General features: G+C 49.6%; 1 protein-coding gene across 1 annotated transcript in view; it reads right to left on the bottom strand.

Moving 5' to 3' along the window:
* The window catches only part of Htra1 (HtrA serine peptidase 1), a 49,335-nt gene extending 26,800 nt beyond the window's left edge, over positions 1 to 22,535 (bottom strand). Inside the window, exon 1 of the mRNA XM_075972526.1 lies at positions 21,962 to 22,535. Coding sequence (XP_075828641.1) covers positions 21,962 to 22,433 — 472 coding nt within the window. The 5' untranslated portion in view covers positions 22,434 to 22,535. The remainder of the gene's footprint in view (positions 1 to 21,961) is intronic.
* Positions 22,536 to 22,893: the final 358 nt, after the last annotated feature.

The raw sequence follows: 22,893 nt of genomic DNA, 5'->3' as shown, positions 1-22,893 counted from the left end.
GCCTTGGTCACATCACCAGACTCTACTCCCTTAAGCTTAAGTCCTTTGTCAGAAGAAAAAAACAAAAGCAAACAAACAAACAAAAAAAAACTTGTGAAGAGCACAGAGCTCAGTGTTTGCTTCACAGAATAAGAATGTATGACCCCATGCCCAAGAAGTGTTCGATGAAGCCACGGAATACAGCTTAAGGAGAGAATGGCTGTTCAGAAGGAGGCTCTGGGCAGTGGTGACACTTCCCATCAATGAAACAACAGGGACAGAGAAGGGAGGCAGAGGTGCAACCGATTAAAACTTGAATGGGTCGGGAGCTCAACAGTCTCAGTGGCCAACCCTGCACTGGTCTGAAGGGTAGCCTGTGACGATAGCCTGTTTCCCAGCTCACACAGTCTCCTCCACAGCTTTGTGGAAGAGGAGCCAGCAGTTGAGTCAGTACCTCATCTCACCCCAACTGCAGCCCAGGTGGGCACTCAACCCCAACGGAGTGGCCCAAGCACACCCTGAGGAGCGTGACTCCACCACACCCTTTCTACACTGGAAGTCTGTGGGGCTGAAGTTGGCCCTTCCTGATTGTTCCATGACTATACAGAGAGAGCAGAGAGCTGGAACGGGATGCCCTGTTCATTGTAGGGATGCCATCCTTGGAGTGGTGGTCCACACACAATGAGGCAAGGGAGGAAAATAAAAGGCAAGGTGCTTGGAAGGGAAAACAAAAGAATTGCGTTCATTTGCACATGACATGATGGCCCCTCTAGAAAAGTCTTAGAAATATAAAAATAAAATTACCAGGATAAATGAGTTTCAGTGTCATAGGAAAACGCATCAATATACACAAATAAATCACGACAAAGAAACTTTAAAATATCATAACAACATCAAAAGAATTAAAATACTTGGGAAAATATTTAACAAAGGTTTGCCAAGAACTGTCCACTGAATGCTCCAAAACAGTGTCAAAGCAAATTAAATAAGACCTAAATAAATGCAGAGAGAGACTAGATTTGCAGTTTGGAGACTCAATGTCGCTACGTTTTCAATTCTTCCCAAGGGAACATACAGATTAAAACATACTACCCACGGAAAATCTCAGGAGTTTTGGTGGAAACTGATAACCTACTTCGGAAATGTTGTTGACAGTAAAAGCCTGTAATATACATAGCAAGTCTGTAATATACATACATAGTGAGTCTCAGGAAGGAAAAGGCGAATGACTTACAACAGGACCTTGATTTTTAAAAACAAAATCCTAAATAACCAGGATTAGCAAGCGGAAAGATGAATCACAGTGATTTACAGAGATAAATCTTTCCACTTGGCTAATAAATATTTAGTATTACTGATTTTAACACAACAAATGGCCCATTAAGTACAGGCAACAATTTCTGATAGCTTTATGAGCTCATGGCTGCCAGGATTCAATCCCAAGAAAGAAAATGACCCATCTCTCTCTTTTATAAACTACCAGGCACACTACTTCATAAATGTCGAATCCATCGTTCTAGGGTTTACATCTGTGTTAACCGCTTTTTGTTTGTTTGTTTGTGTTTTTGACACAAGGTCTCTCTACATAGCTCCGGCTGTCCTGAAACTCAATTTGTAGACCAGGCTGGTCTCAAACTCAAAGAGATCCTCCTGCCTCTGCCTCTAGAGTGCTAGGATTAAAGGTGTGCGCCACCACGCCTGGCCTTTTTCATTCTTGTTTTTCTTTTAGTTTCCTTTGGGGGAGGTGGAGTTTAGCTACTCTCAACAACTTTCTTCTGTGAGGAAGGAGAGAAACAAGAATTTGGAGAAGTTTCCATACCCTTTACAGAATGCTAACTGAAAAGAAGTTCAGCCATCTGACCCTCTGCATGGTGGGGGATGGGTTCCAAGATCCTCATCTAATGCTTATGTTCCTTAAGTAAAGGGCATGGTGTTTTTCATGCAACTTTACCACATCCTCCCATGCATGGTAAATGGGTTCTAGAATATAATTATAGCTAATATGGTGTAAATGTCATGTAAATGGTCGCTATAATACTGTTTAAGGAATTTTCACAAGGTGGAAGCCTACACATGGGCAGTACAGATAGAAGCTTCTTCTGTGCATATAAGAAAACTAAATAAATATACATATATATAGTTTTGCATATAACTATACATAGTATATGCATATAAGAAAACTAAATAAACATATTATGTATACACACACAGTGGGGGAGACATATAGATGATAGATGACAGAAGATAGATAGGTGACAGACGACAATGACATCACGATAGTAATGTACCTCCGTGGGTAGAAGGCAGGACCAGCACATCAGAAGCTTTGAAGATAAGAACAGAGTCAGAGAGAACAAAGCCGAGATGAGCTCGGTGCCATGATTGTCAGTGTTTGGTCCAAGGTACCCCAGAGCATATGGCAAACCCACGGGATACTCCCCAGCCCTGGTGACAGCCGGTATCCAGTGGACACCTTATAAAAGAGTTCCAGCTTGTTCAATTTCAAAACTACGTGTCATCACATGCCTTGGATCACCCCCTTTGCCCAGAAGGTGAGGCTACAGGCACTCGCTTTGATAAAAGGAACAGACCACAGAAAATTTACTCAACACTGGACATGGTGGGAGGAGTACTCAGTTGACTGTAGTCCCGACAAGGTCAAGGGACACTAGTCTTATCTGGTTTCTTATTGTTGCGATAAATACCAAACCAAAAGCAACTAGAGGAGAAAATGATTTATTCCATCTTGTAGTTTCGCAGGGAAATCAGGGCAGGAACCCAAGAACCATGGGGAAACACCGCTAACTGGCACTAGTTTTCTGACACAGTCCAGGACCCCTTGCCTAGGAATATACTGCCCACAGTGGGCTGGGCCTTTCTATATCGATTACCAATCAAGAAAATGCCCCATAGAGCAGTTTAATTAGCAATCGCCCAAGTAAGACCCCCTCAGCCAACTCTGGGTCGAGTAAGTGGCTACCTGAAGAGTCACCAGAAGGGACAAATATCCCATTCATAGGAAAGTGGTGTTATGAAATTCTGACTTCTACACTCTAAAGACACAAATAATTTGTTTGGACATCACTGCTCAACAAATGGAACTCTTGGGTATTCTTTCAGCCTGGGAATGCCATGAAAGATTTACTGTGACACAGCTGTCTTCTAGGAAGAAGGAGAGGAACACACGGTTCAGATACGTGGAGACTGTCATAAGCCAGGAAAGTTTGGGAACCTCCAGTACCACTGAATCCCTACACCCGGTGTGGATGATGCAGAGCAGAGGCGACATAAGACGAAAGTCTCCCAAAAAGGGCCCCATGTACAAGGGGCTTTGGTGAGCCCCCAAGCCCAGGGCTGTGGCAAAGCGTTAACATGCGGGAAACTTGTCGAGGTAAAAGAGTTAATCGGCTGCAGTTGCTTGAGTTTTGTGGGTTGGACATGAAGGGTCCCCCTCGAGGCTTATCATGTGTTGGAGGTTTGTTCCCTAACTGGTGGTGGATCCAATCACTGAACGACTTTGACTTCACCAATGGACTAACCCACTGATGAAGTCATCACGCGGTGGCTTCATTGGGAGGTAGCAGGAGATGTAAGGAGGTCACTGGACTGTATCTTTAGTTCTCCAGATCTTTCCTTTCCCCCTCTCCCCACCTCAACCCTCTTCTCAGCCAGCCTAAGATGAGCAGACTCTTCTGCCACCAGCTCCTGCAAGCGTCTCGCAAGCCCACTGAAACGGAGCCAGGTAATCGTAAATCTTTCCTCCCTTGGCACTAGGGATGTAACTCAGCCTGCCGACTGCTTGCCTAATGTGAAGGAAGAAGCCCTAGGTTACTGGGTGCAGTAGCTGGTAGCATTCCAGGCAGGCAGGAGGACCAGAAAACTCAAAGTCATCCTTGGCTACGGGACTGAGTTCAGCGCCAGCTTGAGATTCCTAAGGTCTTGTCTAAAAAACAAAACAGAACAGAAACCGCTCTCCTCCCTTAAGTTTGTTCATATCAAGTATTTGTCACGGTGACCAAAAGCCAACAGAGATGTCACAGAGCCTGTCCTTCTGTCACACGGCAGCTATCCTAGGTGACAGACTGCACAAAGAGCAGACCGCCCAAAGCCAAGGTCTCTGTTATCATCTGCTCGCACTTGCTTAGCCAACAGCAGGGGGCCAGTGCCTTGCAACAGCTCCAAGTGGCTCTTCCTGTGTTTTGGAATCTTCTAAGAATCCTAGGCCCCTCCCTCTCAGTCCCCAAAGCACGGCTCTCCACTCCAGCCCTCGGTACTCACACCCTTTTTGCTCCCTGCCTACAGGAAGGCAGTGTATTCTTTATTCTTCCCTATAACTAGTCAAATCCCACCCAGCCTTCAATTTTGGCAGTAAAATACTAGGCAATGCTAGCCAATAAGACTATGTGCTTGAGCACAATGCTAGACACAGATGTTTCCTCTAGTTTCTCCTCAAAGCCTTCAGGGTGACTCTTATGCCTGAATCTATACAGAAGGAAAGTGTGTTGTTCAGAGCTCTGGAACTGGATTAAGGATGTAACTCAGTTGAGAAGAGTGTTTGCCTAGTATGCAGGAAGCCATGGGTCCGGTCCCTGGTACCACACATTAATCCAGGCACGGCGAAACCATATCTGTAATCCCAGCACTCAGAAGATGAGGACCGGAGGATCAGAAGTCCAAGGTCATCCTTGACTGTCTATCTGTCAAGTTCCAGGCCAGCCTGGGCTACAGGAGAATCCCCATCTCTTCTCCTCATCTCCCCCCCCAAAAAGCCTCGGAGTTGGTGAGCAGCAGAGCACGAGACTGAGCCATGTGCAGAGGCCCCCCCGATGGATCTCTGCGCTCTGCATTTGTAGCCTCCCTTCTCAGCCCCAGCTCTTTCAGCCCCTTACAGCCACACCACTGTGGGAACCCAATTCACACTTCTGAATCGGGAGAGCGGGGCCAGGATGCAAGTCCAACAGTCCAACCTTTGCTTCCAGCAAGAACAATCCCGCCATCTAATTTCTCCGCCGCGTTGATAAGTCCAGCTACTTTGGAAAACAGAACACAGTGTATTCGAGGGAAAAGAAATGAATCCTCCTTTATTCCCAGGGAACAGCTTGTTCTCCAAATTCAAATCAGTTGCAAGGACAGACTGATCAAACCCGTGGCATTTTAATGCACTGCCCTACATTCAGCACTGGCTGCATCGTCTGCAGGACCCGGGGCAAGATGAAAATGAAGCTTTTGTTCCAAAGATTAGGAATCTCAAGGTAGGGCCTGCAGAGCATTAAACAGGTGGGGCCCTTCTGACTATAGCTACGGGGCCCTGTGGGACTAGACAGGTCCATGCCCAAAGAAGTCGGTCTGCCAACATTTCAAGTGCATCTGACTTTTAAAGCCATGCTAGAGGCATGGTTCTACTCTGTGGAGCCAAGGAGCCCATGGACCATCTAGGAGCTCACACAGCATCAACCTGCTGGGAGCACTGACCATCTGTCTACAGGGGCTCACATAGCATCTATCTGCTGGGAGCACTGACCATCTGTCTACAGGGGCTCACATAGCATCTATCTGCTGGGAGCACTGACCATCTGTCTACAGGGGCTCACATAGCATCCATATGCTGGGAGACTAGGAATTTTCCTTGTCCATGGTGATCTGCAATGTCATGACAGTATGCACAGGCAGAGGCAAACTATATAACCACAGACGGGTGGGGGGTTGGACCGTCAGGTTGGGGTTCCTCTTCACAGTGACAGAGTTCTGCTGGGTGGCCTCTACGGTCCCAACTAGCTCTCAAATCAATTTCCCCCTAATTTCTTCAACTCCAAATACTAGCACAGGCGGTTATACCTGAATTCACGTCTCAAAGACTGCAAATAAAGAGTGTGGGTCACTGTGGCAGAAGCCAGGTCTCAAGGGAAGGAAGAAGATGAAAATACTCAAGGGTCATGCCAGAGCATGCTCAGTAGGAGACCAAGGAGACGAAAGGGGCTAGACAGGCCCTTGAAGGGAAAACATGCCTTCCTCCCTGGCATTTCAGGTTCAGATTGGCTTCCGTCTGCCATGTAGGCCTGGCCAAGTAACACAAGTCATTTCAAGGCAAGAACCTAAAATACCTTGCAAGAAGTTGGAGAGGAAGGCCGGTGAGAAAGGTGTTCATTCCCACTGGGGGGGCCTTGACCACCTTGATCCTGAGACCCAGAAGCTATCATCTAGAAGATTGGCTGCTGGGAGCCCTGAAGTCCTACTCATGAGTCTGGAAAAAGAGTCTTCCCCAGGCTCCCGCAGACCCAAGTAGGCATTCTCCCCCTGGCAAAGCAATTATAAACAACTCAGGCAAACACGGCCAGCACCCTGCGGGTGTGGAGGAAACCAGGAGTGATCTTTGGGAAAGGTCCAGTGTGCGAAGGGGTAGGACACACACCTCAGCTGTCACCAGCACCTTCCCCACAGTCAATAGTCACCATGTGAGGTCCAGCTTCAGGCACCGCAGCCTTCATATGCCAGCAGATCTGAAATACAGAAGATCCCCCTGCTGAGAACCTATAGCCAAGTGGGTACATACTGCGCATGCCCTCTTCTTCATCTCTGGGCTGTCCCAGAGCCACGTGTTGTCTTTGATATTTGGGTCAGTCTGAAGCATGACCTAAAGATGAGTAACTACAAATAGCTTGCTAGCTACCAAGTCAATGTAGGCTCAGGAGAAAAGCTCACTGCTCTCCAGGGGCCCATCTGCAAGGGCTCCCATCCACTCACTGGGCAGCATCTGCACAGGAATCCACAGCAGAACAGGGCAGCTGGGGCCTGGAGTGCAGCTTCAGCCAAGCCCCCAGCACTCCAAGCTCAAGCCAAAGCCCTCATACCTGCACTACCTGCTCACTCTCCCTCCCCGCTCTCTCTGTTAGTCTGAACACGCACATGCTTACATGGCACGGAGGCTAGAGGTGAGACCCGGATGTTATCCCTCAGAACAGCCATCGCCTTGTTATTTGTTTGTTTATGGAGATGGGGGTCTCTCACTGGGACCTGGGGCTTGCCGATTTTGCTAGGTGGCTGGCCTATCCTGTCTCCACCTCCCCAATGCTGGGATTACAAGCACGTGACACCCGCCCTGCCTGGCTGATACTGGGAGTCAGCTGGGGTCTTTAGTCTTGCCTGGCAAGCACCTTTCTGCTCACACGCTTCACTGCTCGGGGTGGACAGACACTAAATGGGACACAACACAGCAGCAAGAAGGAGCAGCCAGCAGGATCAAGGCAGTTAACACCACTTTCGGAAACAGCTAGTCCCTGGAAGAAGAAAGCACCTGGAACAGCCTTGCGTAGCACACTGAGTCCACACCTTGGGACTTTCCTTGTCAGGATGGAAATGCAGGCAGCTGAGACCCAAGGCAGGTGTGGGTGGCATGTTGAGACAGGACTAGAACCTGCAGCTGGGGAGGGAGGGGTGTGTGCTGCAAAACCAGGGAGGGGAACAGACAGGAAGGAGCGAGCTGTACAGTCATGGAGGGGACAGATGACTTGTCCCCAGGAAAAGCTCCCTTTGTGAGAGTTCTTGCTGAATTTGAGAACGGCCTGAGTGGTCAAGGGCGAAAGCCCAGATGAGCAGAGAGGGGAGGAGGGCTGGAAAGCCCCAAGGAAAGAGGCGAGGGCCTATGGGGAACATGCAGGGCTCCGCCTCTGACAGTGAACTTGGACTGCTTTCTCTGAGGATCAGGGATAGCTGTAGGCTGGATCAGGTATAAAGTGAGCAGGAGATGGGGTTTCCTATCCTAAGCAGATGCGCCTGGAGGTAAGGGGGAGAAAAGGTATGCGCCACCAGCAACCACAGCAAAGACGTCCCACCAGGCTCACAAGCCCCATCCTCAGTCTGGATAACTGGGTTCTGCATGTCTCAATCCGTTGAATTCCAATGTCAGCAGCAGCCAGCATGGCCCCAGTGCTGGGTCTGAGGTGGAAAGGCCATGGAAACAGAAGACCTTGAACATTCCAGGAAACCAGAACCCCTTTTCTGAGCGGTGCTGTGACTGTAAATTCCAGGGTGTTGAGCATGGGATCCAGGCAAGAGCAGGGAGGCCTGGGCAGAGAAAGGGGCACAAAGGGCAAGGCTGAGCGGCAGAGACAAGCAGTGGAGGTCTAAGATTAACCTGAAAACAAACCCCTGTGCCATCATCTGGTATCGCCTGCAAGTGGAAGATGGGAACAGTAAAGACTCAGTCCTTGGTGTCCTGGGTGTGCAGCTCATGCAATGAGTATTTTGCCATTTTCTTTTTCCCCCTTTTTTTGGGGGTGGGGGGGCGGCAGACACTCAAGGTCTCACTACATAGTCCAGGCTGATTTGTGGCAATGCTCTTGTCCCTCCCTCCCGAATACATCTGTGTGCAGCCATACCTGGTTCCAATATTTCTTTTTTATGATTAAAACTTGGAGGCGAGGGCACTAGGGAGGTGGCACCGTTGACAGTGTCTGCAATGCACGAAGTCTTGGGTTAAATCCCCAGTAGAGGAGAGGGCACACATCTGTAATCTTAGCACTGGGGGGTGGGGGTAGGTGCAGCAGGAGGATCAAAAACTCAAGGTCATCCTTGAATAGATAGAGAATTCACAGACAACCTGGATACAAAATAATAATAATAATAATAATAATAATAATAATAATAATAATAATAATAATAAATGGACTTTGTCCCTGTCTTTTGCATAAAATTCCAGAGAGTTTCCTGTGACCTCTTTCTTTCCTTCTGGTGAATAAAGAAGGAAGAGGAGGTGGAGCCAGGGAGCCTGGCCTTGATTTCCAGTCCACACTGGCACTTCCAAGCCTTGGCAGCCCCTCTTTCCGGTACAGTCTCCCAGACGGCTCCACGTGGGAAAAGCTTGCCCTATGCCAGACCTCAGGCTGGGGGTGGTGCAAGAGACTGCCTGCAGGGGCCGGGGCAAGGCTGCAGTGCCAGGTGTCCAGACACTCACAGCAGGTGAAGAAAAGGGGGCTGGATCACCCAAACAAGTCTGAGGCTGTCTTCCTCAACTGACCACATGAGGACCCAACTAGGGGCACCTGGCCAGCTGGCCTGCAGGCCCTAACTGTTGTGTTGTGACTCACGAGTCGACCTAATTCTGTAGTCTTGGCGGTCCTGGGAAAAGGTGCCTTTTACAGAGGCATGTATCGATGCAGATTGACGTGTTCATTGAAAATTTACTTTTCTGTCTCAAGGGCAAGAGAAAAGAAAATGAGAGGAACCTTACTCGCATGCCCGTGGTGACTGCTTGGGGCTGGTTGTCTTTTTTCCGACGGCTCAGAACGCCCAGCGTGTGTCTATTATTAACTGCAGGGACGAAGCTGACAGCTCAGGCCACACCACCTCCCTCCACTTTCCCCTGATAAGCATCTGGCTCCAGTCCCGACCTTCACAGATTTCTCGTCTGAGCCTTCTTCCTGCTAGATTCCTCTAGTTGTTTTGTCTGGGGCTGCCTGGCTGTGCAGTTGCTGAAACTCCAGCCTCCAGGGCAGGGCTGGAAGGTGGGGCCCAGGAACTGCACCTCTGGAGTCAGGAGAGCTGGGGCTAGAGCCAAGAGATGGGACTTCTCATCTCAGAGAAGTGAGCTGGCGCCTGATGGAACCTAAGAGAAGCACCGATGCCCAGTTGCCAATGAGCCGTGGCTCCCGTGGACAAGCCAAACAGCAGGGGGTGCTTATAAACCCGAAACATACACCAGAAGGAAACGATGTCTCAAACAAGAAGTGAAAGGGGGAGCCTGGATCCTGAAACAAGGCACGTCTTCTTTCTAGGCCTCAGTTACCTTGTCCCTTAGACAAGGGACAAGGTTAGACCATTTCTGACATCCTTTCTATAACTACAAAGAAAGTAGTTATAGACTTAATAAATCTGAAACGTACGCTTCCTGATCTTTTCAGTGTGGGATTCTCAACCTTATAATTCTGGCTTCCTGTGGTTCGGGTACCAGTCTCCTCCCAAAGAACCACAGAATACCGCCTGAGCAGTTTAAACTTTCAGGCCTGGGATTTACGAGTTCCCCAGCAGGGAGAGATGGCTTCCCCATAACCGCACAACGGAAAGATTTTTTTTTTCAGTCGTGACATGATGGCACAATGGCAACTGACAGAGGCCAGTCCCAGCGGATCGTGGGATAGGACCCCACTTACAGAAAATATCTTGAAACAGTGACTCCCCGGAGACAGGAAGTAGACTGGTAGCTGGCTCCATCCAGGCCAAGCACGAATGGGGTGATGGCGAAGGACCGCTGTGCTTATTCCAGAGGTGACGAGAACGCTCTGTGTTGTGGGAACTGAACAGAGCCGCTCTCTCTGGGGGAGACGTGAGAATGAATAGTTGCTTGTTTTCTCGAAGTACTGTGACCTTGAAGAATTGTTGCGGTAACCGGTAAAGAACCTTTGTGGAAAACAGCGATCGTTTTCCGTGATTCTAGAACTGTTTCACTGAAGGGGCACTGCAGCCATCCCATGACTTTGGTCACAAGACCCCTCTGGGACCTGAGGCGCTCAGATTACTGTGTGCTGCGAGCGGTACACAGTGAAGGACTAGAGTCATGAGGGCACGTGATGCTATAGGGAGACATACAGATTAGATTAGGAGCCTTGGTGTGAGGAAATACTTTACCAAAAAACAACTTTGGGTATAACCATCAATAATTCCCCCTTTGTACAGCTGCTCGGGGCTCAGTCCATCACAGTGGTTGGAATGTCCTGCTGCCGCGTAGGCCTTAAAATTTCATCTTGGAGTGATTTCTTTCTTCGACTGATGCTTGCTACACAGAACCCCCCAAGAGTTCTGGGACTAGGGCCTCTAAGGACATATGAAAACCCTGTATGTGAAGTACGTCTTTGAAATGCTGTCATTAAAATGAAAATTAATAATGTTCTGTTTTTATAAACTAGGAAACTGAATTTATGGGGCTCACATTACACTCCTTCATGTGTCCAAAACATTTGAATAAACACATTCTCCGATTTTCAAAACAGAAACAGACTGGCTTTAATCCACATCCTGGAAAGAGCTGGCATTTGGAAGGTTCCATGTAGTGAGCCCTAAGCCGGGCATCTGGGGACTCGCATTTTCTGTCATACACTGGACTAATGCCTTTGTATACCCTTACTGTCCCAGGTTCCTCCCCCTCAGGTGATGAACACAGGCAGAGAACCAGATGACTGGCATGACAGTCACAAGTCCTTTCTAGACGGTCAATGTTATCCCAAGTCACCTACCCCAGGTAAATCCAAATGTCTAATGTGCTTGCTCATTCCACCCCAAACAGGGCTTCCCCTTACACGAGGTGAACTTGAAGGCACCTGACAGGCAACAGGAAAACCTGATGATTTGGACAGTATAGCTGGCTTTGAACCAACATCTGCCATTTATCATGAAGGATTTCCTTTGAGGGGATTTTTTATTGACTTTGTGACTTGAGAGACTGACATTCCAGAGCTGGGCTGGGAAGAGAGCTCAGGCAGTAAAATGCTTGCTACACAAGCAGCGAGGACCTGGGTTCAATTCCCAGAATCCACAAGAAGCCTATTATGGAGGCAGGTGCTTGTAATCCCAGCACCGGGAGGATCAAACAAATGCACTCGTGGCAAGCTCCAGGCCAATAAGACCCAGGTCTCAGAAAAACAAAAAACAGACCAAAAAACCCCATGGTAGCCAGCACCTAGGAATGACAGCAGAGGTTAACCCCTGGATTCTGGGCCCCCACAAATAGGTGTGCAAACGTGCACCCCCAGACACATATATTCATACTCTCCCCCAACACATATTAAAGAAAGAAAGAAAGAAAGAAAGAAAGAAAGAAAGAAAGAAAGAAAGAAAGAAAGAAAAAGAGAGAGAGAAGGAGGAGGAGGGAGGGAGGTTGGGAGGGAGAGAGAGGAAGGAAGGAAGGAAGGAAGGAAGGAAGGAAGGAAGGAAGGAAGGAAGGAAGGAAGGATGGATGGATTGTGTCACTGGTGACAAAATACTGTCCTTTGGGGAAAGAGTTTGACAATAAACACCACAGCTACAGCACACTGATCCCTTCCTCTCCCGCTACTGTATTTGTTACTGTGTCTCCTAAAAGAATTTGACACAGGAAAACACCCAAGAACATGAAGGGAAGTGTTAATAACCATGGCCCCCTGAGGGGAGAAGGGGCCAAGCTTGTGTTCCCTGGTGACAGCAGGAACATTTATCTCTTTCCTTATGTATTTTGATGATTATGCTTCTGATTTTCAAAGCTGATAGGGTACAGTGGATCATCAGACGTAGAGATGGATTCCCACGATGGCTAAACAATATGGAGCAAAGACACCCAGCCTGTCCGCCCAGGGGAAAGCAGGCTCCTCCTGAAGAAGCTCAACCCACAGGTTAAGACGCTAAGGCTGCTCAGTCCTGATTCATCTGCGATATTTACATATTTACGCAGCTTTTCCCCTGAGGCGTGTACGCTGTAATTAGCATCTGAGGGCCTCAAGATGCTTCAGGGGAGAAGCCAGTTACCACAGTGACAATCTGAAAAGTGAGACTAAGTGAAAACACCCACTATTTCTCGGGCCTCCGGGGAACGCCCTGTGTGGACCCTAGCCTCCTCCAAACACTTAAACCACTCCAGGGGAAGGGGATCGCGAAGATTGGTTCATAGTAGCAGCCGCCACCACCAAGCTCATACATACACAGCTGTAACCGTTCTGACAGGGATGAAGACATTCTTTCTAAAAGGTTTTATTTTTATTTTTTATTATGTGTGTTGTGCATGTGAGGCCAGGAGAGAGTGCTGGATTACTCAGACTGGATTTTACAGGCAGCTGTGAGCCACCCAGCATAATGAGAACCCAACCTGGGTCCTCAGCAAGAGTTCACACTACTGAGCCATCTCTCCAGCCCCAGACGGGAAGATAATTCTAAGAGAGTCTTGTGTCCCCACCACTGGCTATCAGACTATTGAAACGATGGAATTTCCCCAGGAATCTCATGCTGGAAGATGGAAAAGGGGGAAACCTGGCACCAGACCAAGGAGGAACGTGTCTTCAGGGAAGAAACCACACAATTCTGACATGTCAAAGCATCCTTCAAGAGAGACTAGAGTTGAGACAAGGATGGGTCAGTGACGGGTGGGACCACACCGTGACCTGGACTGCTTACACTGTCTGCCTCTGGTCCTCTATTTAAATCTAATCTCATGTCAGAACTCCCAGAGATAAACTTAGGAAGGGTCACTGGACTCTTTTGTCTCTCTCTTCCCAATGTGGCCACATTGAACACCCTATTTCTGCTTTCCACTATTAACTGTGACTTTAATTGACCTACTGAGGACACACAGCAGAACCTAGGTCGATAGTGTAGCAAGTCTGATAACCCAGCTTGTGAGAATCTGTTCCCTTTAGGTGCCTCAGTTTCCCCAGCTACCTCTCAGCTCCAGGTTGCATGCTCCGGGAGACTGGTTTCCCTGCAGTCACATGGTGGCTTTGGCCAGCCCCTGGTATCTCCACACGGCAGTGAAGTCTTGGCCCACAAGAGCCACGGAAACATGAAAACAAGGAGGTGGTGGGGCTGGAGATGTGTAGTGAGGAGTACAGCAGGTCGCCATGGTGGCCATGATGAGCCGCTGTGGTTGGAGCGTGTCCCTGTGAGGAGGCAGTATGGAGCCTTTAAGAGCCAAGCCAACCGGATGACTGGGGTCCGGCCCTCAGACGGAACTGGGTCCCCGGTGAGTTCTTATGAGAGGGTCGTTATGATAGAATAAGCCCAGCCTCTCTCTGACTTTTATGTTGTCTTGTGATCTCTCCAGTCCACACTCCCATCATTATGGTGCCACCCACCATGACGTCTCTACCAGAGTCAGCAGAAGCCTGAACCTCCAGGAAAGTAAGCAGAATAACGCTAGTTTCTTTGTAAAGTACCCAGTCTCAGGGATTTCCTGAAAATGACCATGGCCAGAAGAGACTCAGTAAGCATGCGCCTTAATTTTCCATCTTTTCAAGTGCCTTGGTCTTGGTGTATTTCTTTTTTCCTAGCAGGAGATCTGGAAGAGTCTGGAACAGCTGTCTAGCAGCCCAGATGTGGGTCAATCATTTGTACTCTGGGTTGACAATGCCCTTTCACTATCTCATTAGTTTATCTGACCTCACAAGATCCTGCTGATGTCCTCCAGGCAATATCTTTGTCCTTGTGCAACAGGACAGGAAACAGAACACAGAGTCCGTAACTCATCCAGGGGTGGGGGTAGGGACTCGGGAGATTCGTTTTCTAAAGCAGCAGTCTTTAGAGACTGCAGCTGAGAGAGCTTTAGCATCCACCCCTTTCAGACCCCGCTGGCAGAGTGCTAAACCAGCATCTAGTTGACCTGAGGAGCACTGCCAATGAACTCCATCTAACTGATATCTGGGAGAAGTATCTGGAAGAGTCCAGCCAACCACAGCTGAACACATGCTCTTCTCGAGCCTGTGCAGAGAGAGCAGTTACCAAGACTGATCGCATTCAAGGCCAGGAAACACACTCTAATGAACTCAAAAGAACAGAAGTCATGAAGCATGTTCTCAGACCACAATGGAACTGAACTAGAAAGTCATAAAAGGGAAGAGGCTGGAAAAGACTCCAAATATTTGAAGATTAATCAGCATGCTTTTAAACAACACTTGAGTCAAGGAAGTTCCCCCAAACAGTTCGATAGTGAAGCGGAGCCAAGTTCAAATCTTAGCTCTCTCCTCCTTCCTGGGTGGCCCTGGATGAATGAAATCTCTTGGAGCCTCTTTTATTTCTTCAGTTAGGTAGCAGGGTTTGATGCTACTTTCTTCCTGGGTGTCCATGAAGGAACAAGACAAGGCCTGTTACACAATTGGAACAGTGGTGGTAACTTTTCAGGTCACTGTGGTTTGGTGACATTTCTCCCATCCTGATCCAAGAATATAATCTCCACTTCCAAGCAGCTCACTGTGTGTGTGCAAAAAGCAACCGTAACTGCCACATGAGTCCTCCCTCCCCGTTTCCGCTGGCCAGCATCTACTGAGGCAACTCCAAAAGGCAGCGCTCTGTGTCCATCTGTTCACACAGATCGAGGACTCCCACTTGAGTATGGGCACCCAAGAGAGAACTCATCTCAAGCCACAGCGTGTGAGATGCCACAGTGCTGGATAATCAGATAGCGTCTTGCCCAAGACTGTGTGGAAGGGAATTCTACATCTTATCCACACTGAAACAGACCCGGCTCACTGCACAGGCAGCCTAGCATCTCCTTCTAGAGAGCTTATTGCACAACCAGGGGGGGAAGACGTTCCTGAGGTCTGAAGCATTGCACAAGGCTCTGACTCATGAAGACATGGGTTATTCAAATTTGGGAATTATCAGAAATTCCAACCACGACAGCCAGCCCTCAGAGAATTCAGTGCACAGATGTGACGGTCCCTTGGCGAGGGAGCATTAGCAGTCAAGCAGTGCCGTACAGGATCATTTATGGAATATGCTAAGTCAACAAATTGTTCTAGCAATCAAAATAATAGGGCATTTGTAAAACTGTTTGGGTTATTTTTTATTTCCCACTTTTCTTAAGACATGACAATTTTTTTCTATGAGGAATTTTCAGAACATAAAAACAAAAGCAGACCAGATTCAAGAAGGACCTGGAGTGTTGATCAAATGTCATGTCCTGCAGGTCACCAGCTCCATGAAGGGCAAATAAGATAATGTGTGTAAAGATAATGTCTTAAGGACTGAGGAAACATCCAGGTCAGTAAACTGAGGCACAAGCACGAGGTCCCAGTTCCATCTCCTGCACCCATGTGAAAAAGCCAGGCACAATGGCACACCTCTACCATCCTAGCACTGGGGAGGGTCTATGAGGCTCGCTGGCCAGGCAGTCTAGCTAAATCTATGAACTCTAGGTTCAGTGGGAGACTCTGTCTTGAAATCCAAGGTGTAGTGTGATTGAGAATGGACTGCTGGTCTCTGCACACACACATGTGCACGCATGCACACACACACACACTCCCAAGTGTCCCACGCAAGCAACTCTTAGTTCAAAGGAAGTCGCATACTTCTCAGAAGAAAATGATTAAATATGAGTAACTGGGACCATCGGAGGGTATGGGAAAGTGGCACTTGACTCCCTCAGCCCTGAGAGCCTTTCCAATCTAGGAAACTCCCATGTCAGCCTCGGGACACATGTTCCCATCACCTCTTCACTGTACATCCTTTCTAACCCACCCACTCACCAACCCAAAGGGTCCACGGGACAAAGACATTCTAAACTTTATCTTTGCACTGATTACCTCATTAGAGCTTTGACAATGATGTCAGTGGTTATGTGACAGGACAGGGTTCTAGCTAGAAGGGCAACAGATGATGCTCCACACTTATGAAATGATGTCCTTCCATGCTAACAGCTCCAAGAGGTGTGGGCAAACAATCTTATTTCCATCAGTGTTTTACTAGTGAGGACACTAGTCACACATCCAAGAAGAGAAGCTCAAAAAGAAGCCTGGCCCACAGTCAGACATCTCACCTGGATAAGAAAGGCCAGCCAATCTGACCTCTCATTCCATTTATTTGTTTGTTTGTTTGTTATGTATACAGTGTTCTGTCTGCATGTATGCCTGCAGGCCAGAAGAGGGCATAAGATTTCATTACAGATGGTTCTGAGTCACCATGTGGTTGCTAAGAATTGAATTCAAGACCTCTGGAAGAGCAGCCAGTGCTCTTAACCTCTTAAACCATCTCTCCAGCCCCTCATTCCCTTTGTTTTGTATACCTCTGCATACACCGAGCTGTTCAGTAAATGCACTGAATGAAGTTAGAGTTTACACCACTGCTTCTGGAAGCTGAATCCTGCACCCTCTAGCACCATACCCCTCCTTCTTCGCTGCCACTTCGGTCTGTCTCTGAAGCATGCTGTCTTGGCTAATGTTCCCCTGTGGTTCCAGACGCCCGTCATTTAACAGGACTGAATCACACCAACTTTCCAGCCATTTCTGAGAGCCTTTAGGGAATATCTACTACCCTCCTCGGTTTCTCTGTTGGAAGCAAGTTTTCTTTCCTTTTCAAATGGCAGAGAAAGTGGAAAAGCAAAAGAAATAGTTCAGTGGGGGATCTCAACCTGAAGGAGCAGGAGGCAGGGCTCAAAGTCACAGAGAAGGAGTAAAGAATGGATTACCAGACTCACTGGCATCGGCTCTTGGGAGTGGGCATGTAATTCTCGTTGTCGCCCAGAAACATTCATAAGCTGGCAGACAGCTGACGTGAAGGCGGCTAAACACAGGGTGGGGGCAACCATTCAGTGCCAACCCTGGCTTTTCCCATCGTAATTTAAGAAAAAACAAGAAGCATCTTTTAGGGCATCCAAGCCTTTGACACAGACACAGGACCACAATCTCCTCACAGACCAGTTTCCTTATAAGACCTGTGGGCCATTCTAGCTAAAAGGGACCTCAGAAGCACGGATCCAGGTCCTTCACGGCTGCGGCCCTGAGAGCCAGAGGAACTGGTACTGGTCAGGGCTGCCCTCACACAGGCCAGAGCCAGGGGTCAGTACTCAAGGCTTCCTCAAAGCACTGCCAAGCGTGACCGCTCCTCACAGCATGTGGGACCAGAGCTATTTGTCCATAAGAAACATAAGCTCATGAAAAGCCTGGTTTCTGAATCCAAGGCACAAAATTTGTCCAGCATCTCTCAGCTCCAAACTAACTCAGAATTCAGCTGGCTGTACTGAGGCATCCGGCCAGCCAGCTCACAGCCTCACCATCCCTGACCAACCGTGGTTAAGTTCCAAAGCAATCTATTTATTGCTCCCTGGGATGGGATAAAGTAAACCAAATGCCTGGCTTTTGATCCTGTTAACTTACTCATTTTATCAAGCCTTACTATTTAACACTTTAGCAAACCGTCGGGGCAATAAGGGAAGGCACCAGACCATGAGAAAGCTGTACAAAGGCTAGGAAGACAGTTTAAGATGACAAGATCCTGCTCACTCTTTCTACCAACCCTGCCCTAAGATGAAGCCTGGTCCCCACCCTGTATGCATATTCTCTTAAGGAACAAAAGGTACATCCAGCTGCCAATAGCAGAAATTATTCTAGTGTACTTGCACTAGACAAAAGGAAACAGCCTCTGGTAATGAACGACTGTCTTTACCCCCACTGTGTTAACTGTGAGCTCCCTCAGGCAGGGACTTGGTGGTATTTTTTTGTATCTCCACTGTCTAGCAAGGCCAGGCACTAAAGCTCACAGTGACAATCTGCTCAAGGTTCACAAAAAAGAGCCAGCTAAATAAAGTCCGTTTTACAAATAGTTCATGCCACCAAGAGTTCAACCTCTAGCTGGCCCCCTCCAGCCCTTCTCTGCCCCCACTTGAGGCTTGGAAACCTCTATGCTTGTCCCTTTGGGATGTCCGGGGTAGAGTGGGCTTTCCTGGCGTGTACAGCAGGAGAAATGGATGGACTAGGTTTCTCCTATCTGGGGAGTCTTTTTCCTGGCTCTTTAACAGACATCTGCAGCACCTCACACCATGGTTGGTCTTTTGGAATGTCCCTTTCCTGCCCAAGAACAGTTTAGAGTCAGGAACTCTAACTTGGAGACTCATCTTTTCACAACCCCTTCTACCCTGTGCTTCTCCTTGGTCAGTAACCGAAGGCAACCTTGCCCTGACTCCTGTGCTCATTGAAGGAGAGATCCATCCCTCATCGTCCAACGCCATGGCCATCTGGAGTATTGTTTATTTCAGCTATCAGCTGCTCCTCAGCTGGATCTGGTTTATAATCTTCGTTGCTGTGTCAACAGCACAGAGTGGTGGTTAAGAGTGGGCTCCGGATCCACGCACGGGCTCAAGGTGTGATGCGCAGCTGTACCAGGAGGATTACGACACCGGCACTGTGAGGAGGACCAAAGGCTTGGTGAACAGACGCCTGGCGCAGAATTATGAACCGTATGGCACCTTGTTGCTGGCATGCTATATTGATCAAAACTTTTTTTTTTTAATTTGACACAGGGTCTGTTGGCCAAAACTGGCTTCGAACTCCTGGAATTCTTGCTGGAAACACAGATGTGAACCAGCACACACACTATTTATTCTCACTTCCTCTTGGCACGCTCCTGGTTAGTAGTAACAAACCCCGGTCCTCTGGACACCTGTCTACTTCTCAGCCAGACCCCGCAGCACTGATAATTCATCTCTACTTCCAAAACAAGAGATGGTCTCTGGTGTTTTCACTAACCAACTTACAGACAAGAGTTTCTCTTTTTTTTGCCGGGCATTGGTGGCACACACCTTTAAACCCAGCACACAGGAGACAGAGGCAGAGAGAATCTCTGTGAGTTCGAAGCCAGCCTAGTCTACAGAGCGAGTTCCAGGACAGGCTCTAAAGCTACACAGAGAAACCCTGTCTCGAAAAACTAAAGCCAAAACCAACAACAACAACAAAAGTTTCATTAGGTGTGATGGCATTTTCTCCATCCAGAGGGCTACCGTGACTCCCGATGCAATGCCTGGTACTGCTCCTCCTTCCGCATCCTACCTGTCTCCTGAGCTGTCTGCCTACATTCTGCCTCAGAACCTCTCTGACCTCAGTGTCTTCTCACGGCGCTTCCCCTCATCTTCTACTCAATGGTACTTCTCCCAAAAGGCCTCTGTGTCTACCCAGCTACAACAGAACCTCTCTGCCCTTCACTCTGCAGCACGTGGTCAATTCTCCTTATTCAACTGTGACATCAAGTGAGCTAGCTGCCCTGGGCACCAGTTGCTGAAAGCTGGAGCAGGGTGAGGCTGAAGGAAGGGGGCTGACCCCCAGGGTTTGGGAGCTACCTCAGGACACAGCCTCAGATGGGAAGTAAGAGCAAAGCAAAGCTACGGGTCCACTGTGTGTGCCAAGCATCTTCCACCTTTCCGTCCACCCACCCACGTAACTATCAGTGCCTAAGTACCATGTAAGCAGACAAAATATGTTAGACGCAATATAGAACAACAAGTGCTTACAAATGTAGGAAGGACGGCTAACCTCCAGCTCTTCTTCCCTGGCTGTCTCCACACAGAGGGGCCACTGGGGCCCTGGGTCAACAAATGGCCTATCTCCCCGCGACAATTCAACCAGCCTAGTATTTGGTCTCTGCTAAGTCCAGGCCTTGGCTGACTCAGCTCCACACAGTGTCAGAAACTCAGGCCCCATGAAGTGGAGCCCCAAACAGTAACAGCTGCACCAAAATGTGCTTTTTGGACATCACCGCCCCACACTCAGATTCTTGCAGAAGCAGCCCAGACCCCATGCCCTCTGCAATCCTCCTCTAGGTTAGTGCTAGCTACAAAGGCCCTCTTCTGAGAAGCGCCTATCAGAGAACTAGTCAAGAACCTCAGCCTGTGTGACACACCTTCCTCCCCAGGGGATTCTGAACGCCTACTCCGGGTTACTTCTGGACATCTCTACTTGTCTCCGGCAACACCAGTCTATTCTCGGCTTCAAAGAAGAGTCCACTCAGCACCGGCACCGCGCCCACTTCTTCCCAGGGTGAGAGGCCCATTCCAGCCCACTGGAAGCCCCTTGCCTCCATCCAGCCTGGGGGGGTCAAGCTCTGACCTGGTCTGAACGAAGCTGCTGGGTTCAGGTTCCAGCTGAGTGACCTTGGACAAGTTAGTGAACCTCAGTTCCACTTTGTGTAAGGCACTAATAAAGACAGAAGCTTCCTCCTCCAGAGGCTGAGACCAAATGAGCGTGGAAGGGGAACTCACCTGTCACACGGGCTGGGGCTCAGTGGGCATGCGCCCTCACCATGCCCGTTAGGAAACCCTCTGGATCAGTCCTCTCTGGAAAAACTTTCCTCTCTCTAATGAGGCTGAGTTTCCTGGGGCTGAGGGTCAGCCCTGGGCTCTGGTGGTTAGACTATAAACAATGGTCCACCTCTTTCTACACCACGCTAAAACCTTCCTGTCCACGTGAGTTAAAATTTGCCAAATCGAAAGTGGTCATATGCACTATATTTCTATAAAGAAAAATCTAGATGAATCCCTCTGTCCTGTGCTTTCCTATCCTCCCACCACATGCCCAGAGGGAGGTGCTAGGTTTGGGCAGGAGCCCTGTAGCTGAAGCCAAGTGCACTACCGAGCCCAGCTGGCTGGCCCCACACGGCTTGAGTGGCCAGTCTGAGCTTACTGTTTTTCCACAGGGTATCTCTGCATTTAACCTTGCATTTCTCTGAAAGGTCCGGCAGGGAGCTGGACACTTTCTCACCCTCCTTCACCCCATCACCAGCTCCCTGTCCCTCCAGATCTTGTTGGTACAGAAAGGTCACACAAGGAGAAGGTGGGGGGACATTTTTCCTCATCCCTAGCGGGCCTCTCCTCTACCTCGGCATATTCTGTGGTTCGGTACCCGTTTGAGTTCATTCAAAAGAACCAAAGGATGAGTTATGGAGCTTTTTTCTTTTCTTTTCTTTTTTTTTTTTTGAAAGTTAACTCAAATCAATGGAAGCACGAGGGCCGTGGTAGTAAACCAGTTTTTGCTTAGGAAACGAGGTGAGGAAAGTGCGGGCTGACTTGGGCAGCTCTGTTCCCTCTTTCCACATCTCCAAAGTGAAAGTTTTCACTGAGAAACTACAAGGAAAATACTGCCTGGCTAATTCCAAGAAGAAAGCGGGCAGCAGAAAGAGAGAAGTGAGGGAAAGCGACAGACAGGAGTTCTAGTGGCCCCCAAGGCCATGTGTATTAGTATGCCAAGATCCTGGTACTATGGGGCTTTCCCCCAACGGCATGCGGGTTTACCCTGGAGAGGGGCTGCAGGACCAAAGTGCGCAAAGCACCTGCTCGGTGTTGCGCGGAACGACCCTATGCCGGGCGCAAAAGCTGGGTCCGAGGGAGCCCTTGAAACACAGCCACCCCGAGTCCCGTTTCTCTCCCCCGCTGACTGGATGACCCCGGAACACCACACAATTCTTTGCTCTCCCTCGATCCGGACAGGTTGGGTTGGGATAGTGAGGGTGGGGAACCACCCAGGAGTGCAGTACAGGGTGGGGCGGGTACCTTGGCCGCAGGCGCCGCGCTGCAGGACGATGACCGGAGGCTGGCGAAGCTTCTCGGAGCGGCGGCTGGCAGCGCGCAGCTGGCACAAGTTGCTATAGGTCTTGGCGTCGCTGCCGCACACCGGCTCGCTGCTGGCACACACGCACAAGCCGGCCTGAGCGCGCCGTCGTACTGTGGCCGAGGCGGGCACCCCGAAGGGCACCACGCACTGCAGCCCCTCGCCGCAGGGACCCTCCTGCAGGCCGCATGCTGCGCCTTCAGTCGCGCCGCACACCTCGCAGCAGCCGCACGCGTCCCGGACTCTGCCGCCCTCACAGTCCGTGGGCGGTGGGGCGCAGCGTGTGGGATCGCAGCGCTCCGGGCACACAGTGGTAGCTGAGGCCGAGCGGCCGGTCCCGGACGGCAGCGCCAAGGAGGGCGCCGCCAGAAGCAGCAGCAATAGAGAAAAGAGCGCGGTGCGTGAGGACTGCATGGCTCTCCGACGGCTGTGGACCAGACGAGAGCCGAAGAATCGCGCTGGGGACGGCGTGTCGGGGTCTTGGGGGACAGCGGGTGTGAGTGCGCGCGGCCGTGCGGCCCAGCCCATTGGCCTAGAGGCGGTGACGAGGAGCCAGGGGGACGGGCACGGCTCCCGGGAGGGGGGCCGATCGGGGACCGCCCGCGGGGACGAGGCGGGGCAGCGCGCGACTCCGCCCTCCGTCCAGGCTCAGTTTCCCAATCTAGGCTTCTTTTTCTTCTGAGGTTGACGACCTTAAAACCAAAGTAATACTCCACAGAGAGAAGCCTGCTCAGCCCCACGCGATCGCCTGGGAAAGTTCCCGTAGGTAGTCCAGGGCGGAGGGAGATCACATAGACCCCGGCCACAACTGGAATGGACCAGTGCCCAGCATGGGGATCTGTGCAGGAGAATCAATCTGACCCTGCCGTGGAAA

Source organism: Microtus pennsylvanicus, chromosome 5 (genome assembly GCF_037038515.1).
Source record: "Microtus pennsylvanicus isolate mMicPen1 chromosome 5, mMicPen1.hap1, whole genome shotgun sequence".
Classification (NCBI taxonomy): domain Eukaryota; kingdom Metazoa; phylum Chordata; class Mammalia; order Rodentia; family Cricetidae; genus Microtus; species Microtus pennsylvanicus.
This window is presented reverse-complemented; position numbering and strand designations above follow the sequence as displayed.